Source organism: Castanea sativa, chromosome 7, assembly GCF_040712315.1.
Source record: "Castanea sativa cultivar Marrone di Chiusa Pesio chromosome 7, ASM4071231v1".
Lineage (NCBI taxonomy): Eukaryota > Viridiplantae > Streptophyta > Magnoliopsida > Fagales > Fagaceae > Castanea > Castanea sativa.
The window spans coordinates 43633817-43658561 of NC_134019.1; the positions used below are offsets into that span (position 1 = coordinate 43633817).

At 37.1% G+C, this 24745-nt stretch overlaps 3 protein-coding genes across 3 annotated transcripts; 1 reads left to right on the forward strand and 2 right to left on the reverse strand.

Annotated features, from left to right (window-relative positions):
• Nucleotides 1-1774: 1774 nt before the first annotated feature.
• LOC142644521 (uncharacterized) lies at nucleotides 1775-3397 on the reverse strand. Its single transcript, XM_075819107.1, has 3 exons — nucleotides 2466-3397; nucleotides 2015-2183; nucleotides 1775-1900 (listed from the first exon to the last, which is right to left on the reverse strand). Exons 1-3 carry the CDS (start codon nucleotides 3395-3397, stop codon nucleotides 1775-1777), a joined length of 1227 nt encoding a protein of 408 aa, XP_075675222.1.
• A 9193-nt stretch (nucleotides 3398-12590) lies between these two features.
• Nucleotides 12591-18454, forward strand: LOC142643320 (protein ALTERED PHOSPHATE STARVATION RESPONSE 1-like). The gene is made up of 4 exons (XM_075817889.1): nucleotides 12591-14148; nucleotides 15518-15741; nucleotides 16913-17136; nucleotides 17224-18454. The coding sequence occupies exons 1-4, from the start codon at nucleotides 13248-13250 to the stop codon at nucleotides 18071-18073; spliced, it is 2199 nt and encodes a 732-aa protein (XP_075674004.1). The 5' UTR covers nucleotides 12591-13247; the 3' UTR covers nucleotides 18074-18454.
• Nucleotides 18455-19335: 881 nt separating this feature from the next.
• On the reverse strand, nucleotides 19336-22782 carry LOC142643321 (protein CHAPERONE-LIKE PROTEIN OF POR1, chloroplastic). The gene is made up of 3 exons (XM_075817890.1): nucleotides 22329-22782; nucleotides 20585-20945; nucleotides 19336-19677 (listed from the first exon to the last, which is right to left on the reverse strand). The coding sequence occupies exons 1-3, from the start codon at nucleotides 22695-22697 to the stop codon at nucleotides 19502-19504; spliced, it is 906 nt and encodes a 301-aa protein (XP_075674005.1). The 5' UTR covers nucleotides 22698-22782; the 3' UTR covers nucleotides 19336-19501.
• Nucleotides 22783-24745: the final 1963 nt, after the last annotated feature.

A 24745-nucleotide genomic window follows, 5' to 3' on the forward strand; every position in this document is an offset into this window, starting at 1 on the left:
GGGCACAAAAAGAAGCCGAGTTGAACTTGAAAGAGACCCTCACTCACCTGTCCGAGGTAGAAAAGGCTCACAAGAATGCTGAGTCGGCCCTGAAAAGCTACGAATCACAAGCAAACCTTGCTCTTGAGGCTCAAACACAAGCTCAAAGTAGGCTCGCTCTTACTGTTGTTGAGCTTAAGCAAACGCAAGAGAAATTGGCCGTCAAGGAGCAAGAGCAGGCCGTAGCGGAACAAGCAGCATACGATGCGGGAATGAAAAGGGCTTCGGATAGCTTGACCGCCCAACTCAAAGGGGTTGCTAGGGCGTTTTGTTTGGAGGTATGGGGTCATGCCTTGGACGCTGCTGGGGTAGCTGCCGATGCTGAACTTCGGGCTCCAGATAGTGTTTACTATCCCACAGCATTACGGCTTGCTCCTGCTCCCCCCATGCCACCAAGTGAACCAGCTGAGCCTATTCCTGCTCCTGATCCTTCTGATGCAGCAGCCTCAAAAGGCCCTTCTCCCACAGCTTAGCCCGTGGAAGAAGTAATTGAGGGTGATGTGGCTGAAGAGCCAAAAAAGAAGAAAAAAGATAAAGAACCTGAGAAAAGGAAGGACAAGCAGCCTGTTGCTTAGTCATTCTATCATGATTGTCTCCTTCTTCTTTTTGTTGTTGTTTTTTTTTTTTTAAACGGATGTAAGGGGCTATATGATTGCCCCAATTTTGTAACGAGTATTTGTTAAGAAATTAATATTTAGCCCTTCTCTTTTGTTTCATATACAAGTCTTATTACAATGTGCTACCATCCAACTGCCACTTTATACGCATTCAGAAGCTTACTCTAAAAAAATCATAGTATTACTTCAAATTGTTCATTGTACTTGTGATTTTAAGAAACGTGAAAAGCTTAACCTGGGCACCATAATTTCGCTACTTAACCTTTTTTGACGCTTGAAAGAGAAGGCATGAGATTCAAGATGATAATGAGCAACGAGGCTTAATGATTTATTTATGCTAATGCCTTAGATGCTTGAGATTCTTTAGCCGTGATCTTGTTGGATTTATAATTCCTGTGTTATGGTCCGAGGAACCAAAAAAGAACAAAAGTCAGTTTAGCACTTATGTTTTCGCAAGCGCTTAATTTTTTTTAGACTTGTGGTCAGAGGAGCCGAACAAGAACTAAGGTCAATTTAACACTTATGTTTTTGTAAGTGATTAATTTCTCTTAGACTTGTGGCCCGAGGAGCCGAACAAGAACTAAGGTCAGTTTAACACTCATGTTTTTGTAAGTGATTAATTTCTCTTAGACTTGTGGCCCGAGGAGCCGAACAAGAACTAAGGTCAGTTTAACACTCATGTTTTTGTAAGTGATTAATTTCTCTTAGACTTGTGGCCCGAGGAACCGAACAAGAACTAAGGTCAGTTTAACACTCATGTTTTTGTAAGTGATTAATTTCTCTTAGACTTGTGGCCCAAGGAGCCGAACAAGAACTAAGGTCAGTTTAACACTCATGTTTTTATTAGTACAGAATTGAAACGAACAGAAGCCACACACAAAAGGAGATTCTTTTCTTAATAATAATATCGTCGTAAGTTATTTACATTCGAAGGGCGAGGAATCACCCTTCCATCCAGATCTTCTAAACGATAAGCCCCTACACCTGCTATTGAGGTAATTCTATACGGCCCCTCCCAATTAGGACCTAACTTTCCCCAAGCAGGATTTTTTGCTATCCCCACTACTTTTCTCAGTACCAAATCTCCTGGTACCAAGGGCCTGGTCTTAACTTCCTTGTCATATGTACGCGAGCCTCTGCTGATAGCTGCCCATCTTCACATTGGCTATTTCTCTCCTTTCCTCAATAGTATTCAAACAATCATTCATCCTATCGCGATTGCTCGCTTCGTCATATTGGTCGGACTTCAGGGTGGGAAAACCCGACTCTAATGGTATTATAGCTTCCATTCCATACGTCATTGAAAAGGGAGTCTCGCCTGTCGATCTTCGGGGTGTAGTGCGATAAGCCCATAATACATGAGGTAATTCTTCTACCCAGCCTCCTTTAGCGTCATCCAATCGTTTCTTCAAAGCTGCCAAGATGACTTTATTTGTTGCTTCGGCCTGTCCATTTCCTTGAGAATAGGACGGTGTTGAATACCCATTTCTTATTCCCATTTCTGCGCAGTACCGCCGGAAAGCCTTGCTATCAAATTGAAGACCATTATCAGATATCAAGGTATGAGGGACTCCGAAGCGAGTTATGATATTTTTCTAGATGAATCTTTTTGCATCCACATCCCTAATGTTGGCTAACGGCTCGGCCTCCACCCATTTCGTGAAGTAATCCGTGCCGACGATGAGCCACCTCCTATTACCCGTTGCCCGAGGAAAAGGTCCGACGATATTTAAGCCCCACTTAGCGAAGGGCCATGGGCTGGACAACGGATTTAAGTTACCTCCTGGTTGATGTATGTTTGGCGCAAACCTTTGATATTGATCACATTTCTTGGCATAATCTTGAGAGGCTCTTTGCATGCTTGGCCACCAATACCCTTGGGTCATGGCTCTATGGGCTAATGACCTCCCTCCAGTGTGGCTCCCACACACACCTTCATGCAATTCTTCCAGCAAAGGTTCCACGGCTTCAGGATGTACGCAAAGGAGGTACGGCCCTACATAGGAACGCCTATAGAGTTTTTGCTCCTCTGATAGCCAGTAACGGGGAGCACTTCCTCGTACCTTCTCGGCCATTGTTCCATCTTCAGGTAGTATTCCGTGCTGTAAGAAAGCTATAATTGGGTCCATCCAGCTTGGGCCTACATGAACGCTGTGAACCCGTATTGCCGAGATGCTGGTCAAACTAGAGGACAATAAATCCTCCACCATAGCCATACGCGGTAACTTCGAACCCAGTGAAGTGGCTAACATTGCTAATGAATCAGCATGAGAATTATGTCCCCTTGGGACTTGTTGTACCTTGAAACTGTCAAACAAACCCAACACCCCTTGGACTCGTTTAAGATAGCTTCTCATCCGTTCATCTTTTGCCTCAAACTCTCCATTAACTTGCCCTACCACCAATCGGGAATCACAGAACACCCTCACTACCTTTCCTCCCAAATGTCTAACCATCTGGGAGCCCACCAAGAGAGCCTCGTACTCGGCCTCATTATTAGTGGCTGGGAATCCCAACCTCAATGACTTTTCAATGACTAGTTTCTCGGGAGATATTAACATGACTCCAACCCCGGCTCCTTTTCGATTTGATACCCCATCCGTGAAGACTTCCCAAGGAGTGATATTTTCCATCCCAATGGACATTATTGTCATCACGGCATCTTCGTGGTTAACCTGACCTTCCGTGAACTCGGCCACGAAGTCGGCAAGGATTTGCCCTTTGATAGCTGTCCGGGGCATATACTTGATATCATAAGCTCCCAGCTTGGTTCCCCACTTTGCTACACGACCCGTATAATCTGACTTCCTCATGATAGCTTGCAGAGGCAATTGAGTGAGTATTACTACGGTGTGAGCTTGGAAGTAATGAGGCAATTTTCTTGTTGCATGCACCACGGCTAGAAGCGCTTTTTCCAACAGCAGATATCGTTGTTCTACTTCTTGAAAAGACTTGCTGATATAATATATTGGTTTCTGGACCCCATCATCATTCCGTATTAAGACAAGACTTACGGAGTGATTTGTGACGGCTAGATAAGCATATAACACTTCTTCCTTCTCGGGCGTTGATAATATCGGTGGTCTAGATAGGTATTGCTTTAAATCCTCAAAAGCCAAATTGCATTCATTAGATCACTGGAAATCTTTCCACCTGTGCAAAAGGCGATAAAATGGGCGGCACCTGTCTGCGGACCGTGAAATGAACCTATTCAAGGCTGCAATCATACCAGCTAACTTCTGCACTTCTTTCGGGTTCTGAGGGGGATGCAAACCTAAGACAGCCTTAATTTGATCAGGATTAACTTCAATTCCCCGATGAGTAATCATGTACCCTAAAAACTTTCCCGAGCCCACTCCGAAGGAACACTTTGATGCATTTAAGCGTAACTTATACTTTCTTAACACCGAGAAGGTCTCCTGCAAATCTATCAAATGGTCTTCTGTCTTCTTACTTTTGATTACCATGTCATCAATATAAGCTTCCATATTACGCCCCAACTGCGCATCAAACATTCTGGTCACCATTCGTTGATAAGTGGACCCTGCATTCTTTAGACCAAAGGGCATCACTCGGTAATGGTAGTTACCATTAGGGGCACGAAAAGCCGTCTTCTCTTAATCATTCAGTGACAAAGGGATTTGATGATACCCTTGGAATGCATCCAAGAAGCTCATTCGGGGATGCCCCACAGTTGCATCCACCAATTGATCAATTCTGGGTATAGGGAAAGGATCCTTAGGACATGCCTTATTCAGATCTGTAAAGTCAATACAGACTCTCCATTTCCCATTCTTCTTTTTTACCACGACAGTATTGGCCAGCCACTTAGGATAGAAGATCTCCTTGATCGCACCAGCTTGCTTTAGCTTACCAACCTCCTCTTTGACTGCCTCTGCGTGTTCTTGAGATGCTCGCCGAGGAGGCTGCTGTCTAGGCGTCGCATGGGGGTTAATATTCAAATGGTGGCAGATAACTTCTGGATTAATTCCTGGTACATCATAAGTCGTCCATGCAAAAACATCAATATTATCCCGCAAGAATCGAATCAACTCTTCTCTTTCCTGTACCGGCAGCTTGGATCCGACTTGAAAATATTTCTCTTTATCTTCCCCAATAATTACTTTGGTTAGCTTCTCGGCAGAGCCTTCATCCTCAACTAGGCCGACTTCCCGAGCAGCCTCCTTTAATTGCTATGATGTCTCAGGAACTTCTCCTTCCAACGAACCTCGGCCTGTACGAATGGTGGCAGACGTCAGACATTGCCTGGCTACCATTTGACTGCCATGTAATACTCCCACGCTTCCTCGTATAGGGTACTTCACCATCACATGTAAGGTAGATGAAACTGCCTCCATTGCATGCAACCATGGTCTAGCCAAAATGGCCGTGTATGGAGAATATGTCATAACAACTATGAAGTTTACCTGTACTTCGGAACCCTCCACCTGCACGGGCAGCCTAATCATTCCCCGTGGGATCACCTGGTTTCCATCAAAACCGACCAACGGATGGTCGTATTTTTCCAAGTCCTCATCTCTCAACTTTAATCCATTGAATAGGTCCGGATACATAATCTCGGCACCACTTCCATCATCCACCAAGACTCGTTTCACATCATATCCCCCGATACGAACTGTGACGACCAAGGCATCATCGTGGGGTTGAAACGTTCCCTCTTTATCCTTATCAGAAAAGCCCAATATAGGCGTCACCGAGGATCTCATTCTTTTGTTTGCTTGATGATTCTCTTCTACGTCCTCATTCCCACACTTGTTTTGAACGGTCATGACCCGAGAAGGTTTCCCAAAGTCTCCTCTCGGCTGGGTCAATATGACATTAATAGTGCCTAAAGATGGTTGAGGGGCCTGACCCCAATATTTCCGAGTGTCTAGTTGTTCCTGTTTCCCATTCGGCTTTGCCAATAAGTGATTGATCTTCCCAGCCCTAATCAATTGATTCAAATGGTCGCGCAGTGTCCGGCACTCCTCCGTGGTGTGTCCCTTATCCTGGTGGTAATGGCAGTGGAGGTTTTGATTTCTCGTGGATGCATCTCCACTCATTTTGTTGGGTGGCCTAAAATATGGCTCATGCCGAATTTTCTCCAGTATGTGATGCACGGGTTCCTTAAATAGTGAGTTAATTAGAGGAGACTCAGCAGTCCTCGGATGGCTTGTAAAGTCTCGTTTGGGCCGAATACCTTGAAACCCCCCTTCCCGAAGATCCTTCCTCTCCAGATACCCTTTCATTTTTCCTTTGCTTTGCATCTGATCTTCTTCTACCCGTTTATACTTATCTATCCGGTCCATGAGCTGACGCATGTCTATCGCGGTCTTCATTGTCAAAGACTTCCTTAACCCATGCTCCGTGGGAAGACCCACCTTGAAAGTTCTCACGGCCACATTTTCCACATCCCCAACAATTTCATTATACGTTTCCCAGTACCGGTCGGAATAGGTTTTGAGTGTTTCGCCTTCCCTCATGGACATAGACAGTAGAGCATCCAAAGGTTTTGGAATCCTAGTACAGGTTATGAACCTTGCTCCAAATGCCCTAGTCAATTCCTCAAAAGACCTCAGAGAACCTTCTGCCAAAGCATCAAACCACCTCATAGCCACGGGCCCCAAATTGGAGGGAAAAACTCTGCACATCAATGCCTCATTATTCGAATAAACGGCCATCTTCTGACTAAACTGACTAACGTGCTCTACAGGGTCAGTCCTCCCGTTATACATAGTAAAGATGGGTTGAGAAAACCTACGAGGTAACTTTGCCCTATTTATCTTAGCCACAAAAGGGGATTTGGCAATTTGCCTCAGGGCTTTTCCCATTGCATCACTCCCGTCATCGCAATATATATCCCATCAGTATCAGGCATCCTTGTCTCTTTCAGCTGCTTTGCCCTAACGCCCGAAGACACATTGACACGGGTCACACTTCGAGTTGGCTCAACTACTGGGGGATGAATTCCTCCAGGGTTTGCTTCCGAACTGTCACTAGAAGAACTAGTATTACCCTTACGTCTCCGCTTCCTACTATCCACGCACTTGCGTAAGTAAGCTATCTCAGATTGCATCTGTTGTAATACATCGTCGCGAGACATATGCCCCTCAGTTAGTGATCGTTGCTCAGCCCCCAGACCGCCATCATGTGCTTTCACCACCCCTGAGGTATGTCCCTTCCCTTTGTCACGCTGGAGACTTACAGCTACGTCCCTGCTTCGTGAACTTACTGATTCTTCCCCTTCTAGATACACCTCCGCCATACACTTCTAGATGGAACGTGATACGTTGTTGTTGTTCCCACAGACGGTGCCAATTGTAAGGACCAAAAAAGAACAAAATCAACTTAGAGACTTTGGCTGTTTCTTTATTCACTAAAGGTCCTCATACAATACATTTGGTAGAGAGGGTTCAACAACAAAAATCCTCCCATCCGTAATGTCCTGACTCTTATTTATATCATTTGTTCCTTTCATCGTGGCCCTACACCTCACAATCTACTATGCTTTTCCCTCTGACACCTGTCCGTCGGTAATGGAGCAGAGCTCTAACTTCGCGTTCAGCACTGTTCAAGTCATATCCACATTAATGCAACGGATTGAGTTGGTATCCTCCAATTAATGCGACCAGAATGGTTGTTGCCGGGCATTTAATGCAACCCTCTAAATTGGCCTGCCACCTTCGGATATTTGCGACCCTTATGTCAGCCGTGCCCATGCCACGTCATCTTCGGGCATCCCCAGGTAACTTCCCTTACACCTTTACTTTATCTTGCTTAATGCATGTCGGCCTTCCTTTCCTCGGGTCTTCGGGTTCTTGGGTCCTCTGAACCTCACATTACTATTTACTAAAAAAAATTGATGTTTATCTTACATTGATTGTGTGTATTTAGTGTTTACTACTTATAACTTTAGTCTACAACTACAAAGGTTTAATCATTTTGTAGTTATACTTTGGTTATACATTGTATTATAAACTCGATTTAAAACATTATTATTACTATTTTTGTGTATCTTCTAATAAGTATTACTATTTACTTTAAAAAAAAAAAAAACTTTGATTTAAATGTAAACTTGTCCCACAAGGAGAGAGATAAAGAATTAAATAGTACTCATTATGGTGTGGGCTTGTGGTTTCCGGCCATAAAGCCTTCATTTACAGATTTACTTTTCTCATTCTAATTAAATTAATTTTGAAAAAACTATAAACTTATACTAAAATCTTTTTTTTTTTGTTCGTGCTGTATTTTTAAACCACAACAAAGTACATTTTTCCCCTTTTTCTAAACAAATTTGCTAAATGTTCACCAAAAAGATTCCCTTGTTACACTCTCACATTGGCTCCTCACTTGAACCTACCAAGCACAGTAATTTCAGAAAAGAAAAGGGGTTATGTGAATTTTTTGGTGGAAGTTTGATACCTTTGGATTTATTGTGTTTCAAATTAACAATGTTAGAGGAAAAAAAATCATAATCATATAGTTTATCAAAATAGTAAGTTTTTTTTTTTTTGATAATTAAGATTGTAAGCCTTTTTTCTTTTTCTTTTTTGATAAGAGGGTAGTATGCTTTTTTTTTTTTATTAAGGTATTAATTAATCAATATATATATAAAAGCAGAGACCTCATGCGAGAGAGCACGAGGTTCTGCCAAGTGGCGCTTTCTATAGCTCTTTTATTTAATCCATCCATCTTTTTTCTTTTTTCTTTTTTTGGTTTTTTTTTTTCTTTTTTTGTTTCAAGTTTTTACACCTCATCTGTTATTACTCCTCACTCCTCTAACATTTAAACTTTCAAGTATACCATTAATTTAGCCCTGCGTCTAACCCTTCATTTGCCTACCCCTTGCAATTATCCAAGTTACATTTTAGGCTTTACCATACTTCCAGCCCTGAGTCTTAACAAAAATCTCAACAATTTCTATAATTTTTTCATCTCTCTTACCTCTCCTCTTCACTCTGCAACATCACCACCATATCTTCATCACCGTCGCCAAACAAATCTACAACTTCACCATCATCCCTTGAGCCAAACTGAAAAAATTTCACAGAAGAAACTGAAAACTCAAAACCCACCATTTAGCCAAATTGAAATCCTAAACCACCTACCACCGCCACCAGACAGCCCAAATCTCCACCATTGTCACCCACGCCACGTTGTCGCCGATCTGCAAAGGATCCAATCATATCCAATGGCTCTCTCTCCACAGTTTGCACATTTACCAAAATCACAAATGTATCATCAGAATTGGAGTATTTCTTTGAGGTCAGTTTTATTTTACCCCGTTGTTTCCTTGGGGAGGTTATTTTAAATGTTTTCAACTAGAAAGAACTTTTCTTTTTTAATTAATAATGATTTATAATTTTAAGGCATGCAAAATTAATGAAGTTTTCTATGTATGATAAAGGATTGAAGATTTGAAAGCTTTAAGGGATCATCCAAATTTATATGTTGTAATTACTTTTTAACCATTGTGGTTTGTGACTTTCAAATTACTGCATATTGCAAATGGTCATGTTGATATTAGCTTGGGATACTTACAAAAAATAACAGAGTGTTTTCAAATCTAAACTTGGCAAATTTGGCACTAACTGCACTCGCTAGAATTTTAGTTTTAATTTTGAACTTTAATAGGATTTGATTAAACATTGACGTTGAAATAGGAGTGTTTTTTTTATGTTTTAAATTTATTTTTTATTTCTCATTATTTCAATTCAATAATTATAACAGATATATGTATGCAATTTATAATTGTTGCTTTTTATGATAAACTCATTATTAATAAAGTTCTATAACAATTATGCTATAATACATGTACAACATTCTTCAAAATCATCTTACATAAAAACATTATAACATTATCCGCACAGTTAATTTACTAGTAAATTATAATTACATGATCAAATAAGTGACAATTTTTATTCCATCCCAGTGTACTACTGTACCATACCTCATCTGCAAAAAAGAGTGATTTTTTTTTTTTCCTGAATATTACAAGAAATACTTGATACTAAATGGTACCATCAGTCCATCACCAGACTCATAAATGGACAATACAGGACCAAGTTCTTTTTCCTATGCCACGCCCACGCTACATATATTCTTTTCAATCTTCTCTTATAATTTTTTTTTTAATGTGAGTTTTAAAAATTTAATTATTAAATTTTATATTTTTATATTCTTAACATATATATTAAATTTCGTTCAATTCGAATATTATTTACTATTTAATCAATTAACTTATTTTTTATATATAACTTTAAATTACAAAAATTTTAAATTACAAAAACTTTAAATTATAACATTTATTTAATAACATAACAATTAATCTTTGATTTTTTTTAAAATTTGTAAGTATTAACAATGTAATAAGAACATGCAATTTAATAATTAAATTTTTAAAATTAACACTCAAAATAAATAAGGGTTCAGTTAATGTGTGCTCTAAAAAACACACATTAAACCATTTATTTTTGAAAATATTTTATAAAAAATTGAAAAAATTTTATAATTTTTTCAATTCCTGATAAAACTTTTTTTAAAAATAATATATTACTAAGGACACGTATTAGTAAAATCTTATAAATATGTATATGATAAGTTTACAGGGTTTAGAGATAAATTTTTTGATAAACCTTTTGTTGGAAAATCTATTGCCACTGCCAAAAGGAGCATTATGATCTCACTCTCATGAAGGCACAGACTTGTCCTTAGCAGTTAAAGCCTTAAAAGGCATAATGATACTCTCACAAACACAGTAATAATGACTTTTTTAAGTCTCTTAAACCCATTGTTTAATCTCCATAAACAAACTAAAAAAACACAATAATGCTCTGAAATATTTAGTATTCCACAGGGGTTGAGAAGTACCTTAAGAAACAAACAATAAATAATACATCTCTACCCAACAATGGCAGAGCTCTCTCTCTTTTTGTGTGCAACTTTTGCCAGTAATTTGCCAAGTTTGACTCCTCTTTTTACTCACTAGTCACTGCCCTGTCTCTCTGTGTGACTCAGGACAGTGGGCACCACGTCTAGGCTAATAACAAGCATGCACTGTTCTAAATGCTTATCATGACCTAATATAACTTATTATTTTTATTGATTTATTTTATTAAGCAAGTATAATTATACTTAGGGAGCAAGGACAGGTTCAAATACGATACATCATTACGAGCTACGGGCTATTTTTAAAAAATTATAATATGGCTAGGTTAGTATGATACAAACACAACATAAGTATGGTGTTTTAAATGAAATATATATGCTTTCTAGTAATTATATTTAGAAAATATATAATATTTTTTAAAAATGTATATTATTTTTTTAAAATGTCTATTATTTTCTAAAAATGTTAAATTATTAATATTATAATCTGATATTACAATTCATATCATTAGTGTAACACTAATAACATAATAAATAAATTTATAAATTGTTTTTTTTAAAAACTTTTTTATACTAAGTTGACATATCACTTTAATGGATTTATGTAATAAAACTTATGTGTATTGTAGGAGGGGAGGAATCGAGTATGAATTAGGAACGGTGGGCCTAGCAAGAGGAGGAAAAAATGAGCCACACACACATTAGATCTTGGCCCGACCCGAGGACCGAAGCTCGAGGAAGAAAAGATAAAGAAGTCGATCCTCCAAGGAGCAAGCATCCCTTGGGAATTCTCAGGTAAGCCAACGGTGCTACGAGACAAGAAACCAAGAAAGGAGGAAGAGACAATAAAGCAAGGAAGAAAAGAAATATCTAAATAAAGTAACTATCACCTCTGTATTTAATACACTGTAACAACTCAGACGGTCGCATTAATAAAAGAGTGACCCTAAATAGTGAATTCATAACTTGCAGCACAGTTTACTACCTCTAGCACAACTTTGATGGGACAAGCATCCAAAGGAAAAACTCTGACGGTACAAGTGGAGGGATAGAATGCAATCCTAAGGCCTATATAAAAGAAAGAAATCCACAAAAAAAAGGGGATGATGAAACACTTAACTGAGAATAATATAAATTGAAGAACATGAGTTTGTATTAAACACTTAAGCTTTTTTATGATTAATATATCCTTAGCTAGACCTAAGGAAGTGTTGTTCCTTCATCGTTGTATCTCCTTTGTTATCATTAAAGTTCTAATTCTGCTAACCCTCTAGCTAGACCATAATTATGTATCAAAGTTAACATTGCAAGCCTATATTCTAACAAATTAATTGTATTGAGCCCAAAGAAAATGACTCCACCATTCTAAGTGGACTTTGCGTTTTTGGGCTCCTACATGTATAATCACTCTATTCTTGTAAGATTAAAAAGAAAAAAGAAAAAAGAAACATTAGGTTTTAGTTTAAAATTTCAATCAAATATGAATGGCATAAAATAAACAATAAATTTAACAACGAAACAAATTTTACAACATTTTTAATAAGTGTTAAAGTAATTAGTTGTAATTATGGTACAATAAAAATGATGTTGTTAATAATCATCCTAATGAGTGAAAATGATATTTCACTAATAATAATTTGTTCTCAAAATAAATTATGAAAGTATTTTAAAATTGATTGTATCCATCATATTATTATAAACTCAACAAACATATTATAAGAAATTTGAGTGGGGTGGCAATGGAGTCTATGGACAATGGAGTATAAACAAGTGTATATTCCACGCACATGTAAACAAGAGTGTAATTTACATGCGTTTTCCTTCCATGTGAGTTGTGACCAAAAAAAAAAAAAAAGATGTTGCATGCACTGTTGCACAAGCTCAACAAGTACAATCTTTCCATGTTTGTTTTTTGTCATTCATCATCCTTTTTAAGAATAAAAAATACTTGATCTTTCTCTCTAAATACTCTGCTGAAATTTTATTTTATTTTAACTTTTATATAATTTAAAAGCAGAGAATAGATTGCAATGGTCGTCCGCCAATTCATTGGAGTACAAAATACAAATTACCAAACACAAGAATGCCTACTTCTCTCTCTTTCTCGAGCCCCTTGCCTTCTTTACGCCCTATAGTTCTGCCTGCTCTTTACTGTCATCTACTTGCTCTCTCTCTCTCTCTCTCTGCTAATCTTTAGTCTGTTTTGCTTGAACTCTGCTAATCTCTCTAGCCAGTTTTATAGTATTGAAGAATAGAGTCAACTCTAAGATCTCTGCTAACATAGTAGCATTTTTATTTTTTTTGGGTTCTGAAAAAAAATACTGCTACAACATATTACCTCTGCAGAATCTCTATCCCTGCCAAGAGATGAAATGGGCAGTCCAAGAGGACTAAAACTTCTCAAAGAGTTGCATTTCTAACAAAACCCCACCTTTCTTTACCAGAAAAATGAAATGGGTTGCTCTAAAACTCCTCAAAAAGCTACATTTTCTCGTCTATTTCTCTAAACTTGTAACTTAAGACAAACACATTCTCCATTTGGGAAAAAAACCCACCTCCTTTTTTATCAGAAAAGAATACACAGATTCCTCCAAAAAACCACCTTTTCTTACTTTTTAGCCTGTTTTTCTAAAAGCAGCCTCACTCTTAACACCTAAGTGAAAGCAAGAAAGAAAGTCCCTCCCAACTTCACCAAGAGAAGAAATGGGTTGTGTTGCTTCTAAACTAGAGGAAGAAGAGGAAGTAGTAAGCATCTGCAGAGAGAGGAAACGCCAGCTAAAGCTTGCTGTGGAGAAAAGATATACTCTTGCAGAAGCACATTGTAGGTACTGTCATGCACTTTATGCTGTAGCTGCAGCTATAGAGCTCTTTGTTGCTCGCCACTCTTCTCCTTCTACACCTTTTCTCATCACTTTCCCACCACCTTGCCCTCCTTCTCCACCAACTGAGAATGTGATAAACAACCCCATGTTCCTTCAACAAAGACCCTCTGAGTCCACCACACATGAAGCCATTGCTTGTGAGTCATGTGGGTCCTCAACCTCTTCAGATTCTTCTGAGGAAGAGAGAGAAGAAGAAGAGGAAAAAGAGCAAGAAGCAGCAGCAGAAAGAGGAAGATTAGAGCAGCAATGTGGGTACTTTTATATGCAAATGCCACCACCAATGCCATCACCACAGAGAGATTTTGGGTGGGATTTCTTTAATCCTTTTGACACCGTGAGACCTGAGGTTATCAGCGGATACCAAAGGAGCTCAGATGATGATTTAAGGGTTGTGAGGGAAGAGGAAGGGATTCCAGAGCTAGAAGAGGAAGGTGATCACAGAGAAGAGCAAGAAACCAAGGTGGTGGTGGCTGAAGAAAATGTTGGTGAAAAGCATGACAGTGGGGTTGAGGTGGTGAAAGTGGTGCATAGTGCTAATGTGAGCCAAAAGGAACACAAGGGGCTTACAGTTATTGATACCCCAGTTGTAGGGAGGGAGCTACTGGATGCACTGAAAGATATTGAGGATCATTTTATCAGGGCTTATGATTCTGGCAAGGATGTCTCTAGGATGCTAGAGGCTAATAGAGTTCACCTACAGAACAACTTGGAGGAAATAAAAGGTGGGTCTTTGTTTGTACTTCAATATTTGTTGATAATAAAAGTGGTTCCTATGTCTTTTTAGCTCTGCATGGTCCTAGATTGAGTTGCAACACAGTTTTTAAATTGATCTGAAGTGTGGTCTAGTAAGAAAATAAGGTGGGATTTTTTACTACCAAGTTTTGAAATTTTTGCAATTTTATTCTTTGGTTCTATCTTCTATGTCACCTTTGCTTGTATCTTATTTTTACATGCAATCCAAGCTTATAAGTTCATTTGCAATGTAGTTTAGGGGATATATAAGGTACAAATTTGTTTCTTCCTATAGTTTCCAAAAATTCCATCTTTGGCACGGCTTATCTGGGTATGCATGACAGCATTAGAAATAGTTTCAGTTGCAGTCAAATCTTCAGAATTCAGATAGCTTGACAGTAATTTCTTTCAAATCCTTGCCTTTTCCTCTGGGTTTTGGTTTGTCCCTGTAGTAGTCCCACGCTCCCACCACTGTTTCTTTATCTTTTAGTAAGAAGTATTACTTTAGTGCTTATTTTTCTTTCCTTGTTGAATCTTCTGTGCCTTTACATGAATTATATCAGTGTCATTATGTGTTAAAACAACCTGGATTCCCTTTTTTCTTGAACTAACTAAAAGGTTTGTCTAGAAGAATTTCTCCCCTCCACCTGGACCACCTCCCTCCCTTTTCTTTTCTATGCCAAAAGTAGGAAAGAAGGAAGGAAGAAAGACCCAAAAGCAAATAAAAAAGGCATGAGATGGGTAGGTAGAATAAGTTCCAAAATAGCGGCCAAAGGAATGGCATCCTAAAAAGTAAAAAGGAAGAGACTCATAGAATGGCAGAGCTGAATAGAGTTAGTGCACTGTTTTGTTAATCCATGATCATGAACCTTTCAAGTTTCAATTTTGTTTTTCCTTTTCTTAGAAATTGTACTATTTTGTTGTTCTACTATTGTGAATTGCAGAGAACGATTTGATCTCTAAAAAAAAATTCTAACAAAGGAAGAAATGCTTTAAATAGAATTCCATTATTTTGGACTTGAACAGAGAAAGTCTTATTATATGTATGTATATGTTGAAGATATGCCTTAGCTTGTGTGTAACCCCCCTGACTCAACTCCATAGAATTGACCTATTTAATTTATTATGTAAATATATAGATTTGAGTTTGTTGGTTTCTGATAATATTGGACCCTGGCATCCTTTCCTTTATCAGAAAGCTGGGATTATAAATACTTTGTAAAGTATTTTCCAATGTGGGTCTAAGAATAACTTTCTCTTTAAATTTTCCAGAATTTATTTAAGAACATCTACTTTAATCCTGCATATTTCAACTCCTACCGTACAAACATAATGCTTCACTTGTCCTCATGGATGCAGAGAACTCAACAAAACTCGTCCAAGCTATCTCATGGAACCGGTCCATTTCATCTAAGCCTTCATCATGCAAGAGTCTTGTAGCATCCACTTCCAAAAGTTCTTCAACATGGACAGAGTTTAAGAATGACCTCTTTGAGGAATATGGAGGAATGGCTTCAGGAAGCCATTCACTAACCTTAGGAAGACTTTATGCTTGGGAAAAGAAGCTGTATGAAGAAGTTAAGGTAAATTATCCTCTCTCAAGACTGACTTCCCTACTTCCATAATTTATTCCCAATGACATCGTAGTTTTATATGTTTTGTCTAGACACAGAGATCAATATATAATTATATCAGTCACTTCCAATTTCTTACCATGGGGATTAGATTGTTTGGCAGTTATTTCTTAGGATTTTAACTTTGAGTTGTATAATTTTCAGCTTCTTAGATTCCTTGTGTCATCCAGTGATTTCAGCTTCTTAGATTCTTTGTGTCATCCAGTGACTTTAGGTTCTGCTTCACATGGATTCCTATCTGCTATCTTGTGCTATTAGGATAACAGATCACCTAGAAAAATAGTAGCCTGACATTCTTGAATAGCAGTGAATACGTAGCAATTGTGGCTATTTTATTGTCTTTATTTTGGAATTGTAGGTTCGGACGGTGACATTAATAGGACCTCTACTTTGATAATTTGGACACTAATAACAAACACCAAATTGAGTTAGAAGCAAGAGTTAGAAGTAAGAGGGAAAATTAAGTAGGCTATACAACTCAGACAGGATTTTTTTAGCTAAAATGATGCACACTAAATGATACTAGTTTTATATTTATCAAAATAGCCACAATCAGATTAGAGATGGAATGAAGTAACTGCCTGAGGATGTAAGAAGAAGACTCTTTCACAGTTTCACTGAAACAGTGGCAAAATTTTATATGGTAGCATTATCTTCTGTAGGAGTCTGCAGCTACATTTATGATCAATACCTACACTGAGTAATTCCAAAGTGTGTATAGTTTAGAAATATTTGTTGCAAGCAAAAATATCAAACAACATTTATCAATAAGCTATTTATGTTGACCGTCTCCAACCCTACAACTAGCTACTTGATTCAAGGTGATAGGATTTGATACAGTACTCTTTGATCAGCTACTGAAAGTTTCTGGTATGTGTAGACTATAGATCCAATTGTTGTTATTTTGATTTTGATGTTTGCTATAACTTAAGAGAAACAGGACTGTTGCAACTACTGATGTTAGGGCAGAAATATCCCGTCATTACTGTACTGTTGGTCCTTGACCTAGCATGTGTCGTATATGATATGAATGTAAACCATAAAAACCTAAACAATTGGAGAATTAAACTTATGTCTTCCAAATCTATTGTCTGTATTTGACATGTTACTTTGCCCTTAGGCTGGAGACAGCATGCGAAAAAATTATGAGAAAAAATGCTCACAGCTGAGAAACCAGGATGTCAGAGGAGACGATGAACTCTCTCTGGACAAAACCAGAGCTACCGTAAAAGATTTGTATGCCAGGATTTTGGTTGCAATTCGAAGTGCTGAGTCAATCTCAGAGAGAATTCAGAAAATGAGAGATGAAGAATTGCAGCCTCAAATTGTTGAACTATTAAAAGGGTAAGGAGTTAAGCCTTAACAAAAAAAGCACACTCAAAAGTCAAAAAGCTTTCCCTAGTTCTCTTATTTTCCTTTTTGCTAGTGCAGCCTAACGAGAACCTGGAAAATTATGTTGGAATCACATGAAACCCAGAATAAGATCCTCTTTGAAGTAAGGTCTTTTACCTGCCCAACATTTGGAAAATTCTGCAATGACACTCACCGACTAGCAACACTTCAGCTTGAGGCTGAGCTTCAGAATTGGCATGCATGCTTCATGGATTATGTTGCAGCACAGAAAGGGTATGTTGAAGCTCTCCATGGTTGGCTATCAAAGTTCATAGCACCTGAAGTTGAAGTCTACTCTAGAGGCAGTAGGAGCAGGAAATCAGCTGTGCCTTTTCGAGTCAATGGACCCCCATTGCTCGTGATCTGCCATGATTGGTTAGCCTCCATGGATAAATTACCAGATAAAGCAGTAGCTTTTGCATTGAAAAGCTTTGCAAAGGATGTGAGGGCTCTATGGCAACAGCAAGGGAAGGAACAGCAACAAAAGAGGAAAGTTGACAGTCTAGCAAAAGATCTCGACAGAAGGATTCTATCATTCCAAAAGGTAGAAAGCAGGTTTCTTGAGTCTAAGCTTACAGAACAGAAGTCAGAATCCGAAGTGGAACATCAAGATGACTACTTGACTGACAAGAAGGATCAATTGGACACATTGAGAAGTAAGTTGGATACTGAGAAGGAGAAACACCATAATTACATGCAAGAAACACAAAGGATCACATTAAACGGATTTCAAACTGGGTTTTCTACAATTTTTGAGTCCTTGGTGGAGTTCTCCAAGGTTTCTCAAAATATATACAATGACCTTGTAAATTGCAAAGAAAATGCTGAGAAAGCTGGGAACCTATCATATATAGAGGACTCCAAGATTGAAGATAATGGCAGCAGATGATGCATGAAGCTAAAAAAGTGGCTTTGAGGATCTATGATTCATGGATTCTGTAAGGTATTTGTATATTATATTGTGTCAAAGCAGCTCGCTGAGGCATTTATTAACATTTTTAGGAGGTTTTTGCAGCATGAACTGATTATTGTTATTATTAATAGCTGTTTATGCTTGTCCGTGGTTTTCATTGCAAAACCTGTGAATTTCCTTTCTGCTTGTCTTTCTTGGCAAGAGTTCCAAGAAGTGTAGAGGGGAAATTCAAGTGGGCAATTGTTGTTAAGTATAGAATTTTGTGGTCTTGGACAGGGGAATTATATATCAAGTGTTTGGTGAAAAAAATGCTCGTTTAGCATTGCTTTTGGAAGTAAAGCGGTAAAGCTTTAGTAATTGAACTTTTGTATTATAGAGCTTTAATTGGAAAGCTCTTCTATGTTTCCAGTGCTTGATAGAGTACGAATAGCGTTTTGAAGTTATGAACTTATTTTAAATATGAAAAATGAAATTTAGAGCTTTTTGGGGGGAATACTGTGAGACACGAATACTATGAGACACAAATACTCATGAGACACAAATTTGCCAAATTTTAAAGCTCTAATAAAATTTGCCAAACTACGTACTATGAGACAAATACTCATGACTTTCTTCGATGGACCAATTTTAATATGATGCTCAAAACCACCTCTACTGGCCCCTGTGAAAGGCAGGAAAAAAAATGTCCCAGATGTTAGCCTTAACTGAGAGAATCTAAGCAACATTCTGCCCCTAGGTTGGTTGCATCAAAGATAGTTTTTCTGCCTCTTGACTTCTTTCATGTCAATGACTGAAACCAACTATTTCAAGCATCGTGAAATGTCATCATTGTCTCCCTCTAACCCGAATGAGTAGCATAGGGATCATGTTCCAATGCTTATGAACCCCAAAAGGGCAACAATGAATTAGGGACACACCTCATGAACCATGAGGCAAGCTACATATAAACTGACCTATAAAACGAACCAACCTTGAAACCATCGAAGCCCAAGCACGCCTTTACATTTTCTTCCCTCTCTATAATATCAGAGTGAAGAGCCGACACTGGCTTGGGCGAGTAGCAGTAAGTGAAGGAAGTTGGTATCTGGTAAATTAGCGTATATGACAATTGAAAAGAGCAAACGACTTTCCTCGTGGTTGAGTAAACAACTTTCCTTCTTGTATGTAGTAACAATGACAGCAGCCTAACCTTTGGTATTTTTTATGGTTCCAAGGCTTTACTAATCAGAAGACAACAATAACAACACAAAATCACTCACGCTACGTCGGAAACTATGAATTCTACTTTTGGTTTTGTACAATATGTTGCAATGATACACATCCTATAAAAGATTGGGTATGATCATGCAAATGAATAATTACAGATTTCAAAATATCAATTACAAATACACTCTTCTCTTAATCTTATCTAAGGTACAGAGAGACCAACAATTGAGAGAAGAGTATAAATTCGCTTATTACAGCAGCAGGGGAGTGTATGCCAAGAAATGGGACGATGTCTACCTGCAACCAGCTCTCAACAGCAGATCCCACAACAGCACCAGCCACAAGCCCACCTAAGGTAATTACAGTAGCTTTCCCTGCAAATATGAACAACACACTCAGATATTTCCTCCTAGCTGAAGCATATAAGTAATAAAAATTTGCATTCTCTAAAGCCTTGGCTTGTTTAACAGAAAAGGCTGGAAGAGTGACCTAATCCCCCTCCCTGGTAGTCCAAATCACCAGCTGAATCATTCCTACATCCACAAAATTAAAAAAATTGCCCTTCCCTTGCTTTAAAAGTGGAACCATCAAAAGCAGTCTTGATTACCTCTTCAATAGCAGGATACCAATTTTTTTTTCTTTAAATGGTTCGTTTCTGGACCACCAAACTCAACCAGATCACCACGGCAAAACCAGAACTATGTACAAATCATACTCCATTTAAGTTCTCAATAGTTTGTCTTCCTTCCCACATTCGTTTTCCTTTTGAAGCAAATCAATTTTGCTTGATTCTTCTTTGTCAACAGCAAAGTGACCATAGAAAAAGTGACAGATATGTTTAAGCTAATTTCACTACCTTAACTAGACTCAACCAAAAATGAAGTAGCTCCAGTGCCAGCAACATCAAAATGACAGGTTCTTATACCATAACTTGATACCTTGCTTTACTAACGGGAGAAGCAAATTCATATTAACAGCTAGTATTATTTATATAATCAGAACCATAAATCACTTAAAAACTTTTGACTAACTAATGTCCGAGATGACTTAATTAATGCTCCATTAATAGAGGATGGTTTGTCCCCCCCTCCTCTTCCCTCTCTTTTCTCCTTCTTCCCAATAATGAAGAACCGACTTAATTTACACAACCGCAAGACTTCCATAGTTGCTTAAACATATTGATAACAATGTAAAGTGAACATGCTACTGGCCATGCAAGGAAGCTCCTTTGAATCCAAATAAAGCCATGCAAGTAGTACTGTCAATATAAAAAAGCCTTACCCAACTTCACATTCTTTTTGGTCATGAAGTACAAGGAAGCTCCAAAGCTACCAGCCAATATTAGTCCAGGAACATCAGCTCCAGAATATGGAAGGGAAGAGGATGTTGAAGCTCCATTGACATAGGTTAATACCATCAAAGCCCCATACACGCCCACTTGTATACCTAAATCACCAGTTGATGGTGTGTCAACTGAAACGGGTGAATTCTTCACAGTTGACTGCAACCACTGAGGCATTGATCCAATGCCAGGAGCATTCACAGGTTTAACATCAGCATAACGAATGCTACTATTCACAACTTTTCCTGCTCGTCGCTGAGTTAAGCTCCGCATAAGTAACATGTCATATGCAGCCTCAACCTAAAATACATTCAAACTAGTAAAAACTATTGGCAACTTCATTATGATAAAACTAGCAGAAATAGTCAATTCTTTCAATAATTAATAAGTAACAGAACGTCAGAAACTAAACATCGACCTACAGTATACACCACCAAATGGGTGTAATGTAACCTTCTGAATTAAGCGTGAAATTGAATAAATCAGTCACATCTATAACCAGAATCATACTTAATATAACAACATCAATATTAAGAACCTTCCAAATAATAAGGTGAGTATCCATTTTACAAACAACACTGCACATGACAATCCACAGGGTACAATGTCTTCTATGACAAACCACTGGCCTTACACACTAAAAAAGAACACAACCATTTTACTTTTTTTCACACTTGCATGACTCTTTCTTCCAATCTTATGGTCTAAAATCTTTAGTAATTGTCCAATCAATCCACCTATAATCAAGTACAAAATCTAAGACAAACTTACCACAATTGAAATATATATAAACACAAACATACACACACGCACAAAACAAATTAAGACACCCAAAAATTAAGGAGAAAATTTGTAATAATGTGAAGATAACATAAACAAAATGGAAGTTGCATTTTAATCCTTATATTTTAGAGAAATGTTATATCCACAACATTTTTACAACAAATCCTAAATGATGGGTTATTATTGATTGTTATGGGTGGGCGAAAAAGTAAACTTAAGTTGTAGATTCAAATTAGAACCAATAACAACCTACCACCTATGATTTGTTGTGAAAATGTTGTGAATGTGGCACTCATTTATATTTTATGGGCAGTTTCAAATCAAACCCCAAAGTTTAAGAAAATTACAAATTAAACCCCATAATTTCATTAGTTCCAAATCAATCCTCTAAAATTTGAATTGAGACAAGTGAAACTATAAGATACTCCTAAATAAGGGCAGCAATTCATGTTCACATGTTGTGTTCATGTCGTGTTGAATCATAAATATCTAACTATACAGGCCAACACAAACACCACACGTTTTACTAATCCCTCGACCCTAACACAACCGACTTGAATAACCCATTTAATTCGTGTCGAATCATAAGTATTCAACTATATAGGCCAACACAAACTAATCCTCGACCCTAACACAACCGACTCGAATAACCCATTTAATAAAAACTTTTCTTTTTGTTTAATTTGAAACTTGAATTCCAAACTATAATGTAAATTAAGCTAAAGATAATTAATAACAACATAATGAAATTAACAACTAGTGCTAAAGATGTTAACTTGTCAACTTTGTTTATAATGATTAGTACTATAAACAACTCAAATACCAAATCAAAAACAATAATTCGAAGCTCAAAAATCCAAACCTTGAAAACAAAAAACAAAATCAAAAGGAGAAGAGGACCTGAGCAATCGCATCCTGGTCGTCCTTACAAGAAGCGACCACGGAGTTTTTGGCGCGAAGTATGTCGTCGAAGGAAGCTCCATCGGAGACACCGAGGAGCTTGAGTGCGTTTTCAACGGACATCTCGAAGGGAGCCGAGTCGTCGGCTCTCGAACCGGCTTGGAGAACCGGCGGAGCGGCTATGAATGTGAACCGGGTCGACGAGAATGGGCGGGGCCACGGCCAGGGTTGGTTCTTCTTGGCGGTGGTGGTGGTGGTGTGGCGGCGACGGGAGATGTGGGGCGGTGGGCCGGGTTTGCGAGATGTGGGTCGAGGGTAAGGTGACCCGGATGTGAAGCGGTTGGGTCGTACTGAGAGGGTGGCATCCATTTTTTTTTTTTTGGGTTCTGGGGAGAAATGAATGGCGCTGAGTATAGAGTAAAGTAAAGAGAGAGATAGTTGTACTTGTATTTTGCAATGTTGATTTTGTACTTAAATACATCACCATTTGATTGGGGGAATTATTGTGGGTCAAATTATTATGAGGTTCTCTCTCTCTAATAGCTTTCAAAGTTAAAACTCAACTTATAAGTTATAACCTTCTCAACAAAAAATAATAATAATAATGATAATAATAATAATAATAATAATAACTAGTTTTATCACGCTTTTTTTTTTAGAAAAAAAAACTGTATTTTTATTTTATATATATAATTTTTATTTTACAAATCTAATTTATAAGTGGATAAATGAATTTGAAAATTAATAAGAAAGTGATCTTATTTTTTAGACAATATTATAGTGGGAGTTAGAGTTACATTAAATTTTATTTTGCAAAACTCTTTAGTGGGAGTTAAAGTTGCATTTTTACCGAATTGTCCTTTAGTTTTATCTTCACTTAAATATAAGGGTATAAGGGTATTTTTGAATTAAAAAAAAATGAGAAATTCAAACAGGAGAAGCCCCTTAAATAATAGTATAGATAATAGTGGGTTTTAGTTAGCTCAACTGGTAAAATCTTTGATGACTAAATAAGAGATCTGGGGTTTAATCCCCATCTACACAAAAAATTGATTAGTATCTTGGTCTGATAATAAATAGTTATCATCATGAGCAAAGATTCAAATTCATCTCCTCAAATTCATCTCCTCAGTTGTAATTATTGAATTTATAAAAAAATTATTTATTTTTTAAAAGTTTTATAGTTATAATAAGGGAGAAGTGATATGAATACCGAATTGTTAAAACATTGAAAAAGATTAAGTTGAGTTACAAATTTTTTTTATAGTTAATAAAAAAGGAAAATGAAAGAAAAAATATTAATTTTATTATAAAAGGTTTATAAATTGATATAGTAATGAATTAAATAAAATTTTATTTGTATTTAAAAGTTAACACATTGATTTATAAGATTTTATGTAATAAAATTTAATTCTCACTAACTCTAATATTAAATTATCAATTTTTTTTTGGAAATTTCATTCGGCTTAATATGAGGCAACAAAATGGGATGGTTCATATGACTATTTAATAAGTCATGTAATATAAAAGCAATTGGATGAATTTTTGTAGACCATTTGAACAACTGTTGGCGGAACTATCTTTTTATTTATTTTCCAAACAAATAAGTACTCTAACTTCTTCTTCTTCTTTTTTTTTTTGGAGAAGAAATAAATCCTCTAACTTGATGGTCCAAGTTTTCTAGTTTGAACAAACACCATTGGCCTGTCACATACTAATTCAAGGCATCGATGTGTATTTGCAATCAACTAATTTGCTTAAAAGTGAGACAAAAAAAAAAAGAGCTTAAGAATTAAGCTGACTTAGGCTTATTTAAGGTGAAATAAGATTTTAAAAAGAGAGGATCTTCATCTCACCATAAAATAACTAAGTAGTACTTTTTTATTTTTTATTATATGATATTTTTAATAATTATAGTTTATGCTAACTATTTATTAGTTGTGTGACTATTAAAAGTACATAAGTAGTCTTATGCATCGTCACTTTATCATTTCAAAGAAATTCCAAAAAATGTGTCTTTCACCTTATTTTCTTTATAAATTATACTAGAGTAGTTACAACTTACAAATTTATATGTTTAAATATTATAAATTAATGTGTCAAATTTTAAATATAAAATATAAAGTTGAAAAAATATTTATTATATTATTGATGTAATGCCAATCATATTAATTATCAAATAAATTTATAAATATTTTGTAATAAATTAACAATTTCCTTTCTTCACTGTCATTATCTTTTATTTGGTGTTGTTCAATAATTTTTGGAGATCAATTATAGCCCCACAAGTTAAATGTTCCTTCGACAATTATCATATTTTGGAAGGTAGGTACACGCCACGCATGTCTTCGTCCGTAAGGAAGTATCGATGTTAATCGACCACATCTTGATTTGAAAATTTGATTAGTGTATATTAT

What these genes read in the sequence shown, in the direction of transcription:
- LOC142643321 (XM_075817890.1), bottom strand. Translation starts at nt 22,697, where the DNA reads ATGGATGCCACCCTCTCAGTACGACCCAACCGCTTCACATCCGGGTCA. An exon ending in ACCAGGATGCGATTGCTCAG is followed by an intron (nt 20,946 to 22,328) that starts GTCCTCTTCTCC and finishes AATGTATTTTAG; the next exon opens with GTTGAGGCTGCATATGACAT. An exon ending in CAAAAAGAATGTGAAGTTGG is followed by an intron (nt 19,678 to 20,584) that starts GTAAGGCTTTTT and finishes TCATATTTGCAG; the next exon opens with GGAAAGCTACTGTAATTACC.
- LOC142643320 (XM_075817889.1), top strand. Translation starts at nt 13,248, where the DNA reads ATGGGTTGTGTTGCTTCTAAACTAGAGGAAGAAGAGGAAGTAGTAAGC. An exon ending in CAACTTGGAGGAAATAAAAG is followed by an intron (nt 14,149 to 15,517) that starts GTGGGTCTTTGT and finishes TCATGGATGCAG; the next exon opens with AGAACTCAACAAAACTCGTC. An exon ending in ATTGTTGAACTATTAAAAGG is followed by an intron (nt 17,137 to 17,223) that starts GTAAGGAGTTAA and finishes TTGCTAGTGCAG; the next exon opens with CCTAACGAGAACCTGGAAAA.
- LOC142644521 (XM_075819107.1), bottom strand. Translation starts at nt 3,397, where the DNA reads ATGCCCCGGACAGCTATCAAAGGGCAAATCCTTGCCGACTTCGTGGCC. An exon ending in AAATGTGATCAATATCAAAG is followed by an intron (nt 2,184 to 2,465) that starts GTTTGCGCCAAA and finishes TCAATTTGATAG; the next exon opens with CAAGGCTTTCCGGCGGTACT. An exon ending in GGGTAGAAGAATTACCTCAT is followed by an intron (nt 1,901 to 2,014) that starts GTATTATGGGCT and finishes CCCACCCTGAAG; the next exon opens with TCCGACCAATATGACGAAGC.